The sequence below is a fragment of the Panthera tigris genome, chromosome E2, assembly GCF_018350195.1.
Source record: "Panthera tigris isolate Pti1 chromosome E2, P.tigris_Pti1_mat1.1, whole genome shotgun sequence".
NCBI lineage: Eukaryota > Metazoa > Chordata > Mammalia > Carnivora > Felidae > Panthera > Panthera tigris.
In genome coordinates this window covers 16,096,458-16,119,691 of record NC_056674.1, presented here as the reverse complement: position 1 = coordinate 16,119,691, position 23,234 = coordinate 16,096,458, and the positions used below count along the sequence as shown (strand labels likewise).

The window sequence follows — 23,234 nt, the reverse complement described above, 5'->3', positions numbered from 1 at the left end:
AAGAATATGATCACATTAAGTATAAGAGTCAAACCATAAAGAAATAAGAATCTTGAGTTTGCAAAAAGAGTCCATGAGTTTTATTAGATGAACATGTGAGTGGAGGAGAGAAGTGAGAATTTCTGGTTTAAAAACTTTACAGATATTTACACCTTTTAGATAATAGAAATAACCATTAAAAATTAATTAACCAGGGCAGTGAGTATCAAATAAGACAGTCTTTCAGAGTTAGGTTTTCTTTAAGAGGTTTGTTTTTTTTTAAAGAAATCTCTACACCCACCATAGGGCTTGAACTCACAACCCCAAGATCAAGAGTTACGTGTTCTATCAATTGAGCTAGCCAGGCGCCCCCTGAGTTAGATTTTTAAAAAGCTATTTAAGATTGGTTTAACCAAATTTTGGAATAATAACTGATTCCAGGTGATTAGGTGTCTTCCAAATAACATTTCCAAGTATGGATTGTGATGAGAGAAAATAACTAATTATTCACATTTCTTTCTTTCACAGATTAAAGGTATTCGAGCCTCTTATTAATGTTCTCACTTTATGAGATACTTGATTGGATCAGATTCTTTGAGCAAGTTATGATTCAAAAAAGTGTCTTTTATGCTGGTGCAGTTGGGGAATATGGCAATTTCCTTCTCTTTCCTAGATACTTGTCTTTCTTTTAATGTTTATTTATTTTTGAGAGAGGGACAGAGCACAAGTAGAGGAGGGGCACAGAGAGAGAAGGAGATACAGAATCTGAAGCAGATTCCAGGCTCTGAGATGTCAGCACAGAGCCCAAGATCTGGGGCTCGAACTCAAGGACCACGAAATCATGACCTGAGCTGAAGTCAGACTCTCAACTGACTGAGCCACCCAGGCTCCCCTCCTAGATACTCTTAATGTTTTATTAATAAGAAATGAATTCTCAAACCAAGGTCCTCAATTGTGTGTGTGTGTGTGTGTGTGTGTGTGTGTGTGTGTGTGTGTTAGAAGAGCAGAGATGAGAAGAACAACTTTACTCTAAAAAAGAGATAGTAGAATTGTTTCTTTTGTAATAATGAATTAGAGAACATGAAATGTTCTTCAGTAAAATAGCTAACATATTAATATAGTATTACAGCATATTAGTAAGTTTTTATAGAGATTGTCTTTCTCCAAGATATTCATATTTAGTAGGTGATTTTCATACTCTGGATTTTACAATGAGAAACCAAGGCAATCAAATCTCATAGACTCTAAGAACATTTTCACATTTAGAAAATCTGAATAGATTCTGTCTTAAATTCAACAGGATACCTACCTTGGATACATAATTCCTACATTATGTATACTTATTTTAAGCCTGGACTGATATCATGATGAATAACGGTATGTATACCATCATATAAAGAACCAAATTAACCTGTTACCTACTGTTAGATTTTTGTGTAGATATTTAATTAATATAAATTCCTAGGAATAGAATTTGGGACAAAAAAATCAGACTCTTGAAGTGCCTGGGTGGCTCAGTCGGTTAAGCCTCTGACTCTTGATCTCAGCTCAGGTCTTGATCTCAGTGTGGTAAGTACTGGCCTCACACTGGGCTCCATGCTGGGCTTGAAGTGTGCTTAAAAAAAAAAATCAGATTCTTACTAAATGCTTTTAAGATATGCCTAACCATACCATCTTAGTATTTGGGTTGATAAAAAGACTCGAATGACATGGTTGATATTTTTATGTTCCTTTTGGTAAGTAAGGCGAACACTGAATGGAAATAAATGCATCTAAGTCCACTAGGGAGGTTCAGATACTGTGCCTTGGGAATTCATAAGGCAGTGATGTTACTCAGAGTAGCCACCACCGCCCGCTTACTATCAAATTATGCTGACCTAAAAAAAAGCACTGTGAGGGGCGTCTGGGTGGCGCAGTCGGTTAAGCGTCCGACTTCAGCCAGGTCACGATCTCGCGGTCCGTGAGTTCGAGCCCCGCGTCGGGCTCTGGGCTGATGGCTCGGAGCCTGGAGCCTGTTTCCGATTCTGTGTCTCCCTCTCTCTCTGCCCCTCCCCCGTTCATGCTCTGTCTCTCTCTGTCCCAAAAATAAATAAAAAACGTTGAAAAAAAAATTAAAAAAAAAAAAAAAAAAGCACTGTGATGGTAAGGAATTTCTGTTATAAATTTTTATCTTTTTAAATAGATATAATTCTTTAAGATACACCTTATTTTCATTTATTTGTTTGTTTACCCATCCACCCACTCAGCATGGAGCCCAACACAGGGCTTGGACTCACAACCCTGAGAGCAAGACCTGAGTGGAGATCAAGTGTATTCAGTAGTCTTTAGTGTAGTCACAGGGTTGTATAACCACTACCACTGTTAATGTGCCACTATTAATTATGTCTAAGTACTTCATTTGTTTTTTTATGTAGTAAAGTGTACATAACAAAGTTTGGGGCACCTGGGTGGCTCAGTCGGTTAAGTGTCTGACTTCGGCTCAGGTGGTGGTCTTGCAGTTTGCAGGTTTGAGCCCCGCATCTGGCTCTGCACTGGTTGTGCGGAGCCTGCTTGGGATTCTCTCTTTCCCTCTCTCTCTGTCCCTTCCCCATTTGTGTTCTCTCTCTCCCTCAAAATAAATAAATAAACTTAAAAAAGTATACCTAACAAAATTTGACATTTTAACCATTTTTAATGCACAGTTCTGTCGCATTAAGTACATTTGTATTGTTCTTGCAGCCATCACCACCACTCATCTTCAGAACTTTTTCATCTTCCCCAACTGAAACTCTACCCATTAAACACTTCCCATCCCCCATCTCCCCCCAGTCCCTGGCATCCACTTTCTGTTTCTATGAATTTGACAATTCTAAGAATCTCATATAAGAGGAATCATACAACATGTGTCCTTTTCTTTTAAATATTTATTTTTGAGAGACAGAGACAACGTGAATGGGGGAGGAGGAGAGAGAGGGAGACACAGAATCCAAAGCAGGCTCCAGGCTCCGAGCTGTCAGCACAGAACCCAATGCAGGGCTCAAACTCACAAACCGTGAGATCATGACCTGAGCTGAAGTCGGCCACTTAACTGACTGAGCCACCCAGGCACCCCAATATGTGTCCTTTTGTGACTAGCTTATTTCACTTCACATAATGTCTTCAAGATTCATCCACGTTGTAATTGGTATCAAAATAACCTTCATTTTTATGGCTGCATAATATTCCCTTGCATGCATATACCACATTTTCTTTATCAGTTTATGAACATTTGGGTTTCTTCCACTTTTGGGCTGTTATAAATCCAAACATTTGTGTAAAAGGTTTTGTGTGTGTGTGTGTGTGTGTGTGTGTGTGTGTGTGTGTGTGAATGTATTTTTTATTCTTGGGTATACACCTACGGGTGGAATTGCTGGATCACGTGGTATCTCCTTCATTACATGTTTTATTCTTATGATGTTACATTCGGCAGCTTTCTGGAGCATGTGACTAATGGAGTGGGAAATAGTTCTGTAAAGTAAACTTCCCTAAGGATATAGCAGTGAGACCAGCATCAATACAAGACTATTCTCAGAGACTATCCATATTTTTAGGCAGTAATCCAACAATAAGCATACATAAAAATCTTATAGAACATCATATTACTGGTAACTGAAGAAAACAACTGAAGAAAACAAGAACCATTTAGCAAAATAATTCAAATTTACTGTACTCCTCCAAGACCAAGTAAACACTGTTTAAAAGAATGAACTTTGCACATTTTGGAAAACAGCTTCCACTTATCACAAATGTTCATAATGCATATATATTTTAAGACATGGCCATTGAACTGATAACTTCATATACTTAAGTTCTCATCAAAATCAAAATATATTGTATATATACACAGGGGAATATTATTCAGACATTAAAAAGAAAATCTTACCATTTGCAACAATATGGGTGGATGTTACCCTAAATGAAATAAGTCAGAGAAAGACAAGTAGCAATACTGTATGATCTCATTTATATGAGGAATCTAATCCCCTACCCCTCAAAAAAAACCTGAACTCCGATACAGAGAAAAGATTGTGGTTGCCAGAGGTGGGGGTTGGAGGGTGGGTAAAATATGTGAAGGTGGGAAAAAGGTACACACTTCCAGTTATAAATGAATCATGGGGATGTAATGTACAGTGTGGTGACTATAGTTAATACTGTATTATAATAATAATACTATATTGTATATTTGAAAATTGCCAAGAAAGCAGATCTTCAAAGTTCTCATCACAAGAAAAAAAAATAACTATATGGTGATGGATATTGACTTAACTGAGGTGATCATTTTGTAATATATAAACAAATTTTGAATCCTGCTATATGCCTGAAACTAATATAATGTCATATGTCAGTTATCTGTCAAAAAATATGTAAGTTTTAGGTTAAAGTCTAATGCAACAGTATAATATCTCAAGTGGTTACTGAGGCACGACCTTCTTGAGGTTACCTTAGGTATTTTCTGTCAGCTTTGTTTTCTAAGTATCTAGTTATTTGATCCCTGGTGAAATTTTGAGATTTTATGATTCAGATAACATAACAATATTTTGGAACACAGACACATACACACGTATACACACATGTATATACACACACATACACTTTGGCTAAGACTAACCATGTGAGCTTCACCTTTCTTTTATTCATCAGTACTATGAAATGTGTACATCAAAAGAAATCTTCAAACATATATGTCATTGAAACAGCAAAGAAACCTGTCTCTTGTATGTGAAAAAAAAAGATCAAGAGAAAAAGACAAGCACTGTTAATGTATGGGTGTTTTGCTTTCTGGACTTTCTCTGTCTACTGAAATCTGATGATCTGTCAGTCTTTCAATATTGAAGTATGCATGTATCTTACAAATAATATAGTGTAAATATGGTTTCATAATGTGATTTTTCTACTGACAGTATTTCTGGAATATTTTCCATATCTTCATTATTTTTCCCTTACTTCACATTTGGTATGTGATATATTTCAGCAGTTTTTCTGGATTGTTGTACCCTGCCTGACCCAATTTAATGTCTTTTCTAACCTGTATACTTTTTCAACCTGTTCACCCTCACCTGATCCCAAAGCCAGGAAGTAAGGTGTGGTTTGGATGATGTAGGTCCTTTTCAGTCCTGAAAGCCGTGAATGAAGGGGGAAGCATGTTCAGGGCAGGACTGAGCAGCACAGTCTCAGGTGCAGAACAGCTTTCCCAAAATGGAGCACTGACCAGAAAGCTATCTGCTGAAATATCTGGATTTCCTGGGGATTAGGGGAAGAGTTTCAATTTATCTAAAATCCTTCTAATCTTTTGCAGTTGTGTGTGTTTGTGCTGAAGGAGATATTAAATAAAATGGAATGGAGAAGCAAACCATTTAAGTTGTTACATAGTAACACTAAAGCATGCTTGCTCTCACAATCTCTTTTTCCTTTCCCAGGTCTGGATTCTCTGTTTTTCTCCAGTAGGGAAACCCATAGGAGAACGGATCAGTTTTTGCAGACATCAAGCTATGACATATGTAAGTTGGTGTTTCCTTCTTGTTGAAATAATGTGATATAGATGTTTTCATTAGTTGTCCTAGAAGCTTCCTACCTAAAAGAACCCCAGTCAATTATGAGCAATGGTTCCAGATAACCTCATGTTCTCCGTATGTGGCCCAGTCTCTTCCAACCAGTGTTTATGTATATACTGACCAGAGTATTCATTATCTCCTCTGTGCCTAACTTATTTTAAGAGCAGTGAAGGGAGAATGAAAAAGTAAAGTCCTGTAAAGAAATGATTTGAGCTTTGCAAGTCAGGATTATAGTTGATGAATTAGAGATGAGGATCCCATATGGCCAAACTTCTAAAGATTCTGACATTCTCACAGACGTGAGTTTTCTAGGTACATGTGACAAAGCCTGGTAATAAATGGTATCTGTCTTAGTGTAGATTGAGATTAATACTTTGTGAGGCTTTTAAAATTGAATAGACATGTGATTTAGAACTTGCAAATGTATGGATCATGGGTTTTACTATTCGTTTTTATTTTATTTTGTGAGAGAGAGTGAGGAGGGAAGGGGCAGAGAGAGAAGGAAAGAGAATCCCAATAGGTTCCACGCTGTCAGTGGATGATGAGCCTGATACTCAACTGACTGAGCCACCCAGGCACCTGTAGATCATGGGTTTTAGTAAGGAATTTCTAAATGATAAATATCATGACTACTGCTGACTAGATAGGCTGAAACTAAATGACTGATAAAATTCTGGATCAATCTTAGTATCCTCTAACTCAGAAACCAGAAGAGTGTTAAGTGATGGCCATAAAAGAGAATAAAATCATAATTAGTAAGTTAACAGATCAAGAACTGTGTAAAGACCCTAGAAATGTTGTCCAACCTAATGCATACACCTAATCATCTCAAGATGATTAATTATAATTCTTAAGTTAGAATGCTATGCAGTCATTCAAAATATTTGTCAAAACAAGAAAACTGTGTGATAGGATTTAACATAAAGAACTTGAGGACTGGGGCGCCTGGGTGGCGCAGTCGGTTAAGCGTCCGACTTCAGCCAGGTCACGATCTCGCGGTCCGTGAGTTCGAGCCCCGCGTCAGGCTCTGGGCTGATGGCTCGGAGCCTGGAGCCTGTTTCCGATTCTGTGTCTCCCTCTCTCTGCCCCTCCCCTGTTCATGCTCTGTCTCTCTCTGTCCCAAAAAAAAAAAAAAAAAAAAAAAAAAACGTTGAAAAAAAAAAAAGAACTTGAGGACTGAAGACATTCCTTAGTTTTCTCAGACTATTGTTTTTCTATCCCTTGTGACAATGTCTTTTTTTTTTCAAATGTAGTGTTTAGTCCATTTACATTTAATGTAATTACTGACACAGTAATCCATTTTATTTTGTTTGTTTCCATCTGACTTTTGTTCCCTTGTGTCTCAACTTTGTCTTCTCTTGCATTAAATATTTATTTAAAATTCCATTTTAACTTGTTTTCACTATGCTTTGTGCATATTTTTAGTGGTCACTGTCTGTATTAAAATATATATTCTAAACTATTCACAGTCTACTTAGAGTGAATATTGAACCACTTCACATAAAGTGTAAGAACCTTGCAATGCGTAGGTCCATTTATAGCCCCTATCTTCTATATTATAGTTGTCATATGTATTGTATCTATGTTCGTTTAAGACTATAATACCATGTCTTTAACAACATCTCTATTGACATGTAGTACATGGCACATATTTAAAGCATACAGTTGGATTCAATTTTTTTAATTGAGATATAATTGACATATAACATTATACATGGTTCCCAACTGAATTTTTCAACTTTATGATTGTGTGAAAGCAATACCCACACAACCATTTTGTTTTTCACTTTCAATATAGTATTAAGTAAATTACATGAGATATTCAACACTTTATTATAATGTAGGCTTTGTGTTGGATGATTTTGCCCAACTGTTGGCTAATGTAAGTATTCTGAGTTAGTAGGCTAACTGTGATGTTCAGTAGGTTAGGTGTATTAAATGCATTTTTGATTTATGAGATTTTCAGCTTACAGTGGGTTTATCAGGATGTAACCCCATCATAAGTCAAGGAGCATCTGTGTATTAGTTTCAGGTATACAGTATAATGATTTGATATTTGTTTACATTGTGAAATGATTACTACAATGAGTCTGGTTAACATCCATCACCACACAGAGGTACAAATGGATTCATTTTGAAATGTGTATATATTCATATATAGATAATGAATATAATCAGAATAATGAACAAATTCACTGCCCCCAAAAGTCTTTGCAATGCTTCCCTCCCAGCCCTCCCTGGCCCCTCCCACTCTGCTTCCAGGCAATTACTGATCTACTGTCTGTTAATAAATTAGGTTGCACTTTCTAGATTTGTATGTAAATAGAATTGAACAATATGTACTTTGTCTTATTTCTTCCATTCAGCATAATTATTTTAAGATTCATCTATGTTGTTGCAAGTATCAGTTCAATCCAAAATATGGTTGAATAGTATTCCATTATATGGATACTATATATAAGTATAATGCATTCATCCTTTCTCCTGTTGACATTTTGGTTGTTTCAGTTTTGTGTTATTATAATGAAAGCTGCTAAGACCATTGCTGTGAAAGTTTTTGGGTGGGTCTAAGTTTTTATTCCTCTTAGGTAAACTCTTAGATATGAAGTTGCTAGGTAGTATGATAGTTATGTGTTTGACTTTATTTTATTTTTTTAAGTTTATTTTATTTTGGAGGGAGAGAGTGCATGTGTATGCACGAACCAGGCAGGGGCAGAGACAGAGGGAGAGAGAGGGAGAGAGAGGATCCTAAGCAAGCTCTGCACCTGCAGTACAGAGCCTGATGCAGGAATCAAACTCATGAAACATGAGATCAAGACCTGGGCCGAGTCGGAAGCTTAACCAACTAAGCCACCCAGGCGCCCCATGTACTTGACTTTAGAATGAATTGCCAAGCTGTTTTCCAATTTTTAAACCTATTTCATAGTCTCCTATTAATGTGTAACGGTTCCAGTGACTCCACATCTTTGTCACTTATTTTCAGTAATTTGAATTTTAGCCACTCCCTTTAAGCCCCCCCCCCTTTTTTTTAGCTGAATGTCACAAATTTTGATGTGTTATCTGTTCATTATTATCCAGGTGAACTTCTCAAGCTGTGGGTAAATGGAGAGAGATCACTCAGAGCGGATTCCAGATACAGAGACTTGGAAGGCCAGGGGGCAAGAAAGAGGATAGTTAAGAGGTGAAGGGGAAATCACAGGAATGTTAATTCCTTTGAATCTAATTAATGAACATCCAATACACAGAAGGCTCTATTCTAGTTGATGAGAACATAATGGTGGAATAGACAAAGTCTCTGCCTTCATGGGGGCTCTGTTCCAGTGAAAGAAGATGTGTGGAGATAGTGCTTAAAGTTGGAGCTGGGGTGGGAAGCCTTATTCTTAGGCATTTATATAAACAAAAGGGTGAATTAAAAGTTTGTCTTGATAATGGCGGAGATTTGAGTTCTCCTGAATGAGGAGAAAGGATGAGACCTGACTGTGACCTGTGCATTGAATTTAGAAACACCTGGGTTCCAATCTGTATCTATCCTTAAACACTGATTTGATTTTGATAGTTATCTATCAATTTTCTCATCTTCAAATTTGAGATACAGATACCCACACTCCAAGAGCCTTTTGAAAAAAATTTTTAAACGTTTATTTATTTTTGAGAGATAGAGACAGAGTACAAGTGGGGGAGGGGCAGAGAGAGAGAGAGACAGAATCTGAAGCAGGCTACAGGCTCAGAGCTATCATCTCAGGGCCAGATGCAGGGATCCCAACACACAAACCATGAGATCATGACCTGAGCCAACGTCAGAAGCTTAACTGATTGCGCCACCTGGGAGCCCAAGCCTTTTGAAATCTTAAAAAAAAAGAGGCCCTATAAACTGCCTAACATGTATTTGTTGTTGGGTCATTGTTTTGTATTGACTGCCCTCAACATTGTATCTGAAATTAGGAAGATACTATTTTGTTCCCAGCTGTGCTCACTTAGTATTTGGAGGATTCCAGATATTTAACTGAACCTTAGTGAGCCTTGGTTTTCTTGTCACTGAAATGAGGTAAAAACAGCACCTAACTTGTAGTGTCATTGCTGTTTGTCAACGGACATTTGAGAAGCTCTATATGCATAGTAAGAATTAAGAGTCAGGCTGTGGTCTTTCAGCCCTGGTTTAAAATATGGATTCCATAGCATACTAGAAATGTATGATATAGGGCAGGTTATTTAACCAACTTCTACAAAATAGGAATAATAATAGAATTCAGTTCCTTGTGTTGAGGAAAGTAAAGTTTAAGATCACTGCCCTTCACGCTTTAAACCCTGACAGTTAAACCCTGACAATGTTTTTGAAAAGTATGTTTTTATATTGCACAGTCACACTCCTTGGCACATAAAGGAATGGCTTGGATTTGAGGTTTGAAATCTGTCAAAAACCTGTACCCAAGAGGCATAGGGAAACCCCAATTTCTGGCACATTACGTAATGAGCTTTCCTAGTCAATAAATCCATCCAGGGCTGTCTGAGAAAAATCCTTATCTGTAGGGCACCTAGTCCAGGAATAGGGGCAGCACCAGAGACTGAAATACAGTAAGTACCTTGAGGTGGCGAGGCTCTCATCTAGAAGATGGCCGCCACACTCTGAGTCCCTCCCACACACCCCTGGCCATTAGGATAGCACTGGACAGCTGCCCGAGGCCCCAGACATGCCTACACGGCTTTAGACTCCACAGTCCCCTTTGGCTTTCTGGAAAGACCAGCCGATTTACTGTTGCAGCCTGAGCAGGAAGCGCCAGCAGCTCTTTGCAGACAGGGCTTGGCTTGTTTAGGGGCAGGTCCAAAATGCAGTAAAACCCTTTGAACATGAGGCGCCCACAGCCAAGAATTCTCTTGAAGGCCACATTTACCAGAGGTCACTGAGGCCGAATTAACGGGGGGGGGGGGGGGCGAATGGGTGGTGCCCTGGGGATTATGGGGCCACAAGGTGCGATGGTGGTGTCAAAGGAAGAAACCACTGCGGGATGTCCTGTACCCATAGTCGATGCCAGACCTAAACCTGCAGTGAGATTAGAGGTCGAAAGTTTAGAGCTGCGCTAGGTCAGAGGGCCTAGTGGGTAGACACAATGTGTCACATTTGCATGTGCCTGAGAAGCAAAAGAGGGGATTGTGAGACAGGGTGACCGAGGGTGGGAGCGAGCGTGCGGTGTCTATGCGTGTAACAGGCCCTGGGTGGGACTCCGGTGACGGCCTATGCCATTGTGACCCCCGAAGGAGTGTGTGATTGTGTGCCTTTGACTAGGAAGAATGGCCTTTATGTGAGCATGCATTGTGGCCTCTGTGCGTGTCTCTGTGCCCAGTGGTTATGTACTGGCTCCTCTACCCTCTCATTGCACAGCCGCTGTGCAGCTGCAACAAAGAAATGACCCCGAGAGGTCACATTTTGCACTAGCATAAAATGAAGGTTTCCAGCAAGAAAGCGCACACCTCAACTTGGGGTAGTAAGTTTTAGAGCCTCAAGGTGCCCCTTAGACCAGGCTCTTGTAAAGACATTATGGGGCCATCAGAGTCACACACTCTGGCGGAAGCCCTGCCCTTGGTGCCTGTGGGAACAGCTACAAGTCCATGACGGCAGCATTGCCACAGGTCTGACCCCAGGCACCCACGGTGAAATCAAATACAGGTTTCAGCACCCCTTCTGTTTCTGGGTTTGTATGTGAGGTTATGATTCACTTCTCCATTCTTGCCATTCTCCAAAAGAAGCAACACAAGGAGTAGGAAAGAGATGTTGCATTGTAATGCACGTTAAATATTGTTGATGCCAAAAAAAAAAAAAAAAAATCAAACTTCAGGTGAGTTTCCTTGTTCACACACAAAAAAAATTTTAATATTTATTTATTTTTGACTGGTTTGGGGGAGGGACAGAGAGAGAGAAAGGGAATTAGAGAATCCCAAGCAGGCTCTGCACTGTCAGCACAGAGCCCAATGTGGGGGCTCGAACTCACAAACCATGAGATCATGACCTGAGCCAAAGTTGGACGCTTACCCGACTGAGCCACCCAGGCGCCCCACAAAATTTTTATTTGGGTGTGGAACATTTGATTTTCTTTGTCTGAAGTGGGCTAGGTGGAGACAACCTTACGCCTCCCGTCCCCAGTCCACGATGGAAGTCATCGAGGTAAATCCTCCCTCAACAGTGGCTCTTATTTTCTCTGTCTTCTCCAGGTAATAATCACATATTAATTGAATGTCATTTGAATTATACAGTTGGTCTTTATTTTAGTTGGTGATTAAGCAAGGCAGCAGAGTTTATGGGGAATCACACACCAGATATCTTTGATTTTCTGCAGAGGCCTACTAATCAGCAAATGACAAGGCATCAGCTTTGTGAAGCTTTTGGAAGTGGGATTATAATTGGGGATTTGAGGGTAGAGATCTGTGCCAACGGTGGAAGGAATGTGTTCAGGTGATCTCTAAGTTATTAGTAGTACTAGTCAGGTGTTAACTTGTGGTCTGGCAGCCTGAGTGTTTTCAGGTATACCATTGTGTGGATTGTGAGGGGCAACGTGGTGTGATATTGAGGAGGATGGGCCCTGAATATCCAATATTTGGTTTGAATCCTGGCCCTGCCACTTCCTAGCTGTATGAGCTTGGTGTGTCCACACAGCCTCTGTGTTCCACAGTGCTCAGATGTACGTTATAACATCATAGGGATATAACAAAGATAAAAATGTAAAGCTCATGGCAACAGAGCTTGGAACATAGGAGTGTTCAATACATATTAACTGTTGTGATTCTGGGTGATTCCCCTTCAGGGTCCAATAGTAACGACAATATGAAGGTAATTGATGGTTATTTGCAAGGTAAGAAAATTATCCAGAGGCTCAACTGGTTAAAAACAGAGGTTCTAGGGGCACCTGGGTGGTGCAGTCGGTTAAGCGTCCGACTTCAGCCAGGTCATGATCTCGCGGTCCATGAGTTCGAGCCCCGCGTCAGGCTTTGGGCTGATGGCTCGGAGCCTGGAGCCTGTTTCTGATTCTGTGTCTCCCTCTTTCTCTGCCCCTCCCCCGTTCATGCTCTGTCTCTCTCTGTCCCAAAAATAAATAAAAAAACATTGAAAAAAAAAATTAAAAAAAAAAAAAACAGAGGTTCTTGATCTTCAATTCTTTGATTGCTCTTATGAGCTTTCCAGGGGCCCACAGATCACTTGAAATGGTATTCAGAAATGTGTATTTACTGATTATCAAAGGTAAATATAACCAAAATAATTCAGAAATATTGGTTTGGAAACAAAATGGTAATAATGGGTACAATCTTGTATAAAATATTCAAGATTACAGAAATGGTTGAGTAAATCCCACTACATACTATATACATACATGAGATAAAATAACGTACAGCTAATGAAATTATACTTATAAAGATTCTTCATAAGAAGGAAAAATATATAAGGTAATATGAAGCAATATCCATAGCTATGAAAAGTATTACTCAAAAGCATTTTTAAATTATGTATGAATCTCATTTAACACTAGAGAGTTATATAAGACATTTTGCAAGGTTTGTATCCAAAATGGCATTTTAATTATATATGTGTGAAGGAGACATCTGTATCTACATTTATTGAGAATCTACTGTGTATGAAACTCTTTTCTATCTGCTTTTACACATTCATTCACTCTGCTAATTCCACTTACCTTAATTATGTTCATTCACAGAAAAATCTTGATAGTGAAACTTTTGAATCATACTGATGATATTACTCAAGGATTGTCCCAGAAATGGTAGGTGAAATTTATTTCAATAACACTGTTTTTCCAATTCAGAGTTAGAGTTCATAGTTTACTTTGTAAGTGGAAAGATTCTCCCTATAATTTTACTTTAAGAGATATGTTGGATAATATTGATGCTGTATTTCCAGGTAGGAATTATATCTGACTGTTGCAGGAGAATCCAGTAACCTAAAGAATTAATGAACAAGCCAGGTGCCTGAATGGCTCAGTTGGTTAAGCGTCCGGTTTCGGTTGAGGTCATGATCTCACAATTCGTGGGTTCAAGCCCCGCATCGGGTTCTGTGCTGACAGCTCGGAGCCTGCAGCCTGCTTTGTATTCTGTGTCTCCCTCTCTCTCTGCCTCTCCCCTGCTTACACTCTCTCTCTGTCTCTCAAAAATGAATAAACATTAAAAAAAATTTTTAATTAATGAACAAGAAAAATAAAATTACCCATGGTGTGTTGTCATCATGTCCTTCTCCCTCCCTGCCCCCCCACCATTAATCACCAATTATATATTTTTTTTTCCAGTTTTTATCTTGATTTGATTATGTAAGGTGACAAAGAATTTCCTACTCTCAATTTATAAAAGGAATCCATAGATTTCATTATGCCTCTGTGCATGTAAAGAGAAGGCCCTTGGTTCCCTTCTTACTTGAAAAAACCTTTCTGATTTTTTTCATCTCCTAGGAGTATAGATTTGTCAGTTTAAATCAATTACCAGAATATGGGGATATTAGCTAACAGCATTTTAAAATCAATTTTTTAAAATGAGATTAAATATCATTTCACAGAGCATAGAAAAGATCTGGGGGGCACCTGGGTGGTTCAGTCGGTTAAGCAACCAACTCTTGACTTTGGCTCAGGTCATAATCTCACAGTTCACGGGTTCAAGCCCTGCATCAGGCTCCATGCTGATAGTGTGGAGCCTGCTTTGGATTCTCTCTCTCCGTTTTCTGTCTCTCAAAATAAATAAACAGTGGCACAAAAATAGACACTAAGATCAATGGAACAGAATAGAGAACCCAGAAATGGACCCACAAACGTATGGACAGCTAATCTTTGACAAAGCAGGAAAGAATATCCAATGGAACAAAGATAGTCTCTTTAGCAAGTGGTGCTGGGAAAACTGGACAGCGACATGTGGAAAAATGAACCTGGACCACTTTCTTACATCACACACAAAAATAAACTCAAAATGGATAAACTTAAAAAAAAATCTGATGTCTGGATTATTCCAAGTATCTGTTGTATGAACAGTATTTCCAATGATGGATTTATATTAACAGAAACATGGGATAGATAGTAAAAGTTATGAATAATCAGATAAATCTCCACATTGTTCCAAAAAACAGTATTTAGACTCATGAAAGTTTTAATTTGCACCTGATCAGATTCTCTCAACTCCTTCAGGATACTGAAATGGTTTTTCTGAAACTGCCTGGGGCAGAGGCATATTTTCTCCCAACGTGTTTGAGAATATTTTTTGTTTATATTGTGTATTGAGAATTACATGCTTAAAGCCAGGCTTTGACATTTTTTAGTTCGCATTGTAAGAATGCAGACCAAAGGAACTTAAATTTTATTGTAAGGAAAAATGGAATTAGCAGAATTGTGTTTCTTTTAAAACAGTAAATTAAGGAACTTGGAAGTTTCTCCACTTCAATTAGTAATAACTAACTTTAAGCAATTATTTTATTACATATTTTATATAGATTACTTAATCTTCAGACTATTTTATATGCTGTATGATATTTTTTCCCAATTTGTCAATGAGACTTCAACAGACTGGCATGTTAGTAAATATCAGAGTTTAAATCTGAAATTCATGTCCTAAAAGTCTGACAGTGTCTATATTTATTACAGCAAGAGACTACCTCCCAAATATTGATTATTTTTAAAAGCTCTCTGCCTCAGTCAGTAATTCATCACACATGTCTTTTCTTCACTTGTGTGAACCAATCTCATAATTATTGATAACCACATAGTATGCCAGAAGGTATTACAACATAATTTTTTAAATGTTTATTTCTGAGAGAGAGAAAGCGTGGGTGGGGAAGGGGCAGAGAGAGAGGGAGAGATGGAATCCCAAGTAGTCTTCGCGCTGTCAGCACAGAGCCCAACACAGGGCTTAATCTCATGAACCTGTGAGATCCTGATCTGAGCCAAAACTGAGTTGGCCACATAACCGACTGAGCCACCTAGACGCTCCAACAACATAACTCTTTTAATATGTTGCCTACTGTTACACGTTTTCAGTTTTCTGTTATAAAAAATTTCTCTGAAAAAGTTCTTCTGCATATAATTTGTGTACTTTTATTTTTATTTCCTTAGGATAAATTTTTAATAGTGGACTTTCACATAAGAAATCAGACATTTTAAGGGCCTACAATATTGTCTGATCCTGTAATATTAGCATTTGGCTTGATTAAATGACTAAACGTACTTAGCTGTTACTTTTAAATGCCAATAATCCAGCAAGGGACATAAACTATGAATAGAAACAAATGTAAATCAGTGTACAGTAAATACCGCAAGACAGTCAGGTGACATACCTTGGGAATTCATGGGAAAGTGACATTGGTTGGATTTGGGCCATTACTGTAACGTTGGAATAGGTTATACTGAGCCCATGGAATCTCTCTGAAGATAAGTGGGATTTATTCTGTAAACTTTGCCTTCTAATTTTTTTTCCTCAACTGATGTTTAGATGCAAAATGAGAGTGATAGGCGTATGAAAGACATTGTTGCTAAATGTCAAAATATAGCCTCCTTAGGGTCAAGAAGACTCAAGAGTTTTTTTCCAAGCTCAAGAAGAGAGTGTTTTAAAAATAAATGAAGTCTCTACTTTTTGGAGAATAGCTTCTTTTAACACATACATTTGTGTATGTATAAATTTTTAAGTTAACATAGGGCCACTGTTAAAATAATTATGAAGTATATTTATTTTTTAATTATTTTTTTAAATGTGTATTGAGAGAAAGTCAGAGGGTGGGGGGAGGGGCAGAGAGAAATCCCAAGCAGTCTCTGCACTGCCAGTGCAGAGCCCGAGGCAAGGCTTGAACTCAACAAACCCTGAGATCATGACCTGAGCCTAAATCAGGAATCAGGCTTAACTGACTGAGCCATCCAGGCTCCCCAATTATGAAGTATATTTAAAACCAAAAGAAAACCAAGATTACATCTGTTTAAAAATAGTCATGGTAACATAGGATTGTATAACATAACAAAATGGAAAAATTACCAAACCTTTCAATCTGTTGATATCCTATGCCTGTCTCCCAATGTCTGTCTCTTTTTAAATGATCTAATCATGTTGTTCTATTTTTTAAACTTATTTTTCTATTAATAATATTTGGAAATGCCCTTAAATATGTTTTCCTATTTAGCATTTAATGTTTATTTATTTTTGAGAAAGACAGAGAGAGCGAGTGAGTGGGGGAAGGGCAGAGAGAGAGAGGGAGGCACAGAATCCAAGGCAGGCTCCAGGCTCTGAGCTGTCAGCACAGCGCCCGACGTGGGATTCGAACCCACAAACCATGAGATCATGACCTGAGCTGAAGTCGGATGCTCAACCAATGGAGCCATTCAGGCGCCCCTCCTATTTAGCATTTAATGGTTGCTTTATAGTCTGTTGCCTGTATATTTGGTATTTTAACTAGTCAGCTTGGCTGGACTCAAAACACAGATCCTAGGCCTACATAATTCTTTCTATGTTGTGTTCATTGCCCATATGTGGACCAACTTCAACTGACCCTGAGGCCGTAAAAGAGCCTCTAATTTGGATGATGAGCCTTTTCTCAAGCTTGGAAGGTGGGAGTGAAAGAGGTAGATCCACTCATGGAAAGACTGAGCAGCCCAATCTCAGGCCTAGATCAGCCTTCTCAACATGGGATCTTGTCCAGATCTCCTGCTCCTGTGTTTGGATCTGGCTTCAATGCCAGAAGTGACTTATTCTACAACTACTTTTGTGTAGTCTGGTGTTTGGGACTTGAGAGAGATCTTAGATCCATCTTCTATTTTCCCTAAATTCTGTGTTAGTACTGGAGGCTAATTTTGGAAGAAGAATGGAGGAACAAAAAGCCCTTATTAAATTAAGTCATATTGGGAACAGTAAAACCTTGTTTCTTCTCTCAGCTCTGAATTCTCTGGAGTTTGCATTTTTTTCCAGTGGAGGAACACTGAGGAGCACTGATGAGGTCTTACATTTCTAAAACCATGACCTGTGTAAGTTGATGATTCCTGTCTCCTTTCAATATTACAATGTTAGTCTATGTGGCTTTATTCATTAATTAACCTAAAGCTTCCTACTTAAGAGGGCTTCATTCGGTTATTTGCTCCACAGTTTGCCCTAAAATCAAAAAGAGTGATAGCAAATAGCTCAGTTTCCTGCTGATAAATGTTTGCTATCCAGTGTTTTTGTGTTTATTATCCAATTTACTCAATCCACTTCTTGCACTTAGTCTTTAATCAAAGGCTATGATGGAGCAGTAAAAGAGTGAAGTCCCATGAAGGACATAATTGAATTTCCTTTATAGGTCTCTGGTTTGATGAATTAGAGATGTTGATCCCATTTAATTACCACAGGTAGACTTTCAGATCCTCCACAGGCCTGAATATTCTAGGCAGATGAGATGGAAATTGGAAGTTGGTCTCATTCTTAGTATGTGATGGTATCTCATGTTCTTGAGAATTGTACAATTGGTTGGAAGCTTTTATACTCTGCATCTTTCTGAGAAAGTATTGAGAGACAAATATATCTATTTTGTGGTAGAATGTGATCTGTTGAATTTGGATAGCGTTTATTTGATTATGGCTCATCCTTCGTCAGGGTATGCTTAGGAACAAGAAAAAATATTGAGTAACTGATGGACGATAACAATGAATGAGAATATTATCCTAAGGAATGTAAACGTGTTGATTTCTAGAATTGATGAAGACCTTTGAAATTTTGTCCAACCAAGTATATAAATGTCAGGGATGGATTAAATCTAAGATATCTACAATAAAATGGATTGTGACACAGCCAAAATTTATTTGTCAAAACAAAGAAAAATACTTACAGTATATTCTCACAAAAGATGAACTCAATGCTTGTAGAAATGTCAAACTTTTTTGAAAAGCATTTTTTTTTAACACAGAAATTCTTACATTCAATATAGGAGGAAAATCCTATCTTCTTTTAACTCTATAGGGAAATAATTTAGAACTTCACATTTTTTGAGAATTTCTACATCATGCAACTAGCTGACTACATGATTATGCATTATACTTTATTAAATAGGAAAACTTTAGTTTCATCCATTCCCCAGTAAGTCTGAGTTATTGTGATAGCTCACAACCTGCAAAGACTTACCTGTAGCACTAAGGTTCTTCAGGAATATGTAGACACTCTGCTTGGATTTTTCTAGCCCACTTGTACCTTATCACTCCCTTTCTCTAATTCATTCCTATAATCTCCTGTCTTTACATCTTGGAAATGTTTTTTTCTATTTCATACTACATGGGTTTGCAGTTTCAGGAATTAGTGACATTCAGGGATGTGGCCATAGACTTCTCTCGGCAGGAATGGGAATACCTGGACTCTGTTCAGAGGGACTTATACAGGGATGTGATGTTGGAGAACTATAGAAACTTGGTCTCACTGGGTAAGTTCATTTGTCACGAGAGATTTAGAATGTGCCCTGTGGTATGTTAACTTTCAACACAGTGAATTTCAAAGCTGCCTTTCAAGACATAAGCTGAATGAATGCCTTTTTCTTGTTCCCAGAGGAAGGTTTGAGGTCTGTCAGTTTGTCAGTGCCTCTGCCATTAACCATGGTCATTTTCTCTTTTGGTGATATTCACATCTCCCTCTGGCCCTTCTTGTCATTGCCTCCCTTTCTTACTGGCCAAGGGGTGGACAAAAATTCCTTATATTGATTCCATTTATAGCTATTGTCCAAGAGCCTGGTTTCCCATTATGTTCACACTGAATATTGCTATAGATTTGCTGTGTCTTCCACCTGTAGGGCAATTGTTAGATGTAGATTTGTAATTGGCTGTGACAATGAGAAGAGTCTCTATAACTTACATAGTGGTGGATTGGATAAACAATATTCATTTAAAACTGAAGAGTACACATTTCATTTCCAATTTTATATGATTTATGGTTGAAAGTTACAATTCATGAACATGACATTTATAATTGAATGAATATTTTGTAAGTGAATCAGGGTGCTTCTTATTTTCCTCTTAAGGCAATAAAATAATTATAATTGGTATTATGTCCCAGAAACTCTTCCTTGGGAGGGGGGAGCAGGGAATATATATACATACATACAAATTTAAGCATCAAATAACCATGTGATAATAGTATTATACCCATTTTACTTGCCAACATTGTGGAACAGTGTGTTAAAATGACTTCCTCAAAATCATAAGGTTGGTAGGTATTAAAGGAGAAAGAATTTGTGCTCAGGCCCTCAGCTCTAAAGAATGTTCTCAAACATTGTTAACTTTTCAATCACTTTGTTAAATGTTCTCTTAAGAGGAAGAGTCTGTATTAAATTAAAATAAAATTTCATCATACCTGCCTGGTTCCTTAAATCATCTCATCCTTCTATTATCTCAAATCTGTATCGGTAACATTTAACCTCTATTTCATTACAAATTTAAAGAAAACTAAAGATTTTGTGAGTTTTGCTTATATTTCTATACCATGTGGCTTTTTTTTTTCCTTGCAAGCAGGACACTCCATTTCTAAGCCAGATGTGGTTGACTTATTGGAGCAAGGAAAAGAGCCCTGGATGATTTTGAGGGAAGAAACACAAAGACAGTACACAGGTAAGGAGGGCAAAAGGAAGCCATCAGGGCTGGTAGCAGCCTACATGGTAATGGGGAGGCGTACATCTCTGTGTTGTTTGTAAAGCCCTCCAAGGCACCAAGACTTGTGGAGCATGGGCTTGTGACCTGGGGAGGAAATAAAGGTCTCAACGTGAACTATAGAGGAAACTTCAGTTTTATTTACCAAGCACGTTGTTTCTCTTACATTTCAAACCCATTTTCAGTGACAAGGAATCTCATTTTTCATTAGTGCCATCTTTTACCTACATGTTGGATTCAACTGCTCTCCAGCTCCTCTTTTTTTTTTTTTTAAACATTTTTTATTTATTTTTGAGACAGGGAGAGACAGAGCATGAACAGGGGAGGGTCAGAGAGAGGGAGACACAGAATCCGAAACAGGCTCCAGGCTATGAGCTGTCAGCACAGAGCCCAACGCGGGGCTCGAACTCACGGAGTGCGAGATCATGACCTGAGCCGAAGTCGGCCGCTTAACCGACTGAGCCACCCAGGCGCCCCTCCAGCTCCTCTTTTACATACACACACATATCAATGCAATGATAGTGAACACGACTCATCAAGTTCCTGCTCTCATGGAATTTACATTGTATTAGAGTGAGGATAACAGTAAACAGGTAAATAGATAAATAATATTAGGCAATGGAATGAGCTATGACAGAAAGTAAGAAGAGATTGGGCCATTTGAGATAAATGGTTGGGGATGACTTTTCTGAGGTGATAACATTTGAGAGGAGACATGACATAAGGGCCCAGGACATGTGTTTGGGAAGAATATTCCAACCTAAATGAACAGCTTAGAAGACTCAAGAGGTGGCTGGGGGCAGTGAGGGAAAGGAATGAGGAGACTGGAGGGAGAGGGCCAGAGAGAGCTTTGTGAGTTTGAGCAGCACCATTGTAGACCAGAATAGAATGCCTAAGGGGAGCGTAATAAGCAATGAAGCCACACTACTGTTAAGAGTCAGATCATATGAGGTTTTATTGGATTTGAATTGTTAGAAATAATAAGTATTAGAATCAATTATATCATCTGTTTTTATTTAATTAATTTATTTTTTAAGTCTTATTTATTTTTGAGAGAGAGAGAGATAGACTGCAAGCAGGGAAGGGGCAGAGAGAGAGGGAGACACAGAATCTGAAGCAGGCTCCAGGCTCTGAGCTGTCAGCACAGAGCCCGATGTGAGGATAAAACTCACAAACCGCGATATCATGACCTGAGCCAAAGTTTGACACTTACCAGACTGAGCCACCCAGGTGCCCCTTTTTGTATTTAATTAACTTTTTTTTTTAATTCTTGTTTTTAAATTTTAAATTTTATATCATTTATTTATTTTTAAAAGTTTATTGGGGCACGTGGGTGGCTCAGTCGGTTAAGTGTCCGACTTCAGCTCAGGTCATGATCTCGCGGTCCGTGAGTTCAAGCCCCGCATCGGGCTCTGTGCTGACTGCTCAGAGCCTGGAGCCTGTTTCGGATTCTGTGTCTCCCTCTCTCTCTGACCCTCCCCCGTTCGTGCTCTGTCTCTCTCTGTCTCAAAAATAAATAAATGTTAAAAAAAAATTTATTTTTAAAAGTTTATTTATTTTAGAGAGAGAGTGAGAGAGAATGGGGGAAGGGCAGAGAGTGAGAGAGAGAGAGACTCCCAAGCAGGCCCCCCACTGCCAGCACAGAGCCCAATGTGGGGCTCAAACCCACAAACCATGAGATGATGACCTGAGCCGAAATCAACAGTTGGACACTCAACCAACTGAGCCACCCAGGTACCCCTAAATCATTTTTTTAATGTTAGTCAGGGGCGCCTCGGGTGGCTCAGTCAGTTAGGCATCCAACTTTGGCTCAGGTCATGATCTCATGGTTCAGGAGTTCAAGTCCCACATTGGGCTCTGTGCTAACGGTTCAGAGCCTGGAGCCTGCTTCAGATTCTGTGTGTGTGTCTCTCTCTGCCCCTCCCCTGCTCTCTCTCTCTCTCTGTCTCTCAAAAAAATTAACAAATGTTAAAAAAAAAAATTAAATTAAATGTTAGTCAAATACAGTGACATCTGGGTGGCTCAGTCAGTTAAGCATCTGACTCTTGATCTCAGCTCAGACCTGGATCTCAGGGTCATGAATTCCAGCCCTGAGTTGGTAGTGTCTCAAAGGGGGAAAGGCAAGGATGGATGTTATTGACATGGAAGTTTTGTTTAGGGCCAGTTTTTCAATGTGGACACTAGGATTGGGTGAAGATCAAGATATAACAGTGGGAAATTAGTGGAAATTACGTAAGAATTTTGAGGCTCAGGATTCAAAGAATCCTAGAGCACAAATTCTGTTGATGTTTTCCATTGAAGAGTTGATGGATCTTTCCTGGTAATGAACTTTCTGGTAATGACCAATCAAGCCAATTGCCTGTAGAAGAAACTCCAGGAAAGTAAAATTGTGCTGTGAAAACAGTGGGATAATTACATCGTGTTAATGTAGACAGGAGGGTACATTCAGGGATTGGCAGTTCTCTGTGTCCAGGCTGAGTTGAGGGGAGCATGTCCTTGCAAACACCCTGAAAAGTATGCCTAGAGAATCCTTACGTCAGACTTTGTAACCATCTGTGGAGCAGCCCACTTCTTAAGTCGGGGCAGTTCCCCCTCTGAGACATTACCAAAGCTCTTTAGAGGTGGTGTTTTCCTTTACCACATAAAGGGGACATGTGTCTTGTTATATTAACGAAAGTGATGGGCACCTGAGTGACTCAGTCAGTTGAGTGTCCAGCTTTGGCTCTGGTCATGGTCACACGGTTCATGAGTTTGAGCCCTGTATTGGGTTCACTGCTGTCAGTGCAGAGCCCACTTCAGATCCTCTGCCCCCTTTCTCTCTGTGCCTTTCCCCCACTCACGTTCGTTCTCTCACTTTCTCTCTCTCAAAAATAAGTAAAACGTTTTTTTAAAAAATGAAGGTAGGGACACCTGGGTGGCTCAGTCAGTTAAGTGTCCAACTTTGGCTCAGGTCATGATCTCCCAGTTCATGTGTTTGCGCGGTCTGTGAGTTCAAGCCCCGTGTGGGGCTCTGTGCTGACAGCTCAAAGCCTGCAGCCTGCTAAGGATTCTGTGTCTCCCTCTCTCTCTG

At 39.0% G+C, this 23,234-nt stretch overlaps 1 protein-coding gene across 10 annotated transcripts in view; it reads left to right on the top strand.

Annotated features, from left to right (window-relative positions):
- Positions 1–23,234, top strand: part of LOC102968451 (zinc finger protein 573) — a 44,319-nt gene that overhangs the window by 1,820 nt on the left and 19,265 nt on the right. For 3 of the 10 annotated variants that reach the window (XM_042968939.1, XM_042968943.1, XM_042968942.1), the window contains 6 exons: positions 5,415–5,495; positions 8,628–8,730; positions 13,247–13,312; positions 17,438–17,527; positions 18,816–18,948; positions 20,030–20,125. In XM_042968939.1, coding sequence (XP_042824873.1) covers positions 17,495–17,527; positions 18,816–18,948; positions 20,030–20,125 — 262 coding nt within the window. In that variant the 5' untranslated portion in view covers positions 5,415–5,495; positions 8,628–8,730; positions 13,247–13,312; positions 17,438–17,494. Of the gene's footprint in view, positions 1–1,279; positions 1,357–5,414; positions 5,496–8,627; positions 8,731–10,727; positions 11,381–13,246; positions 13,313–17,437; positions 17,528–18,815; positions 18,949–20,029; positions 20,126–23,234 lie in introns of those variants that run through there. The other 7 variants (XM_042968940.1, XM_042968941.1, XM_042968938.1 and 4 more) reach the window with 6 other exon arrangements.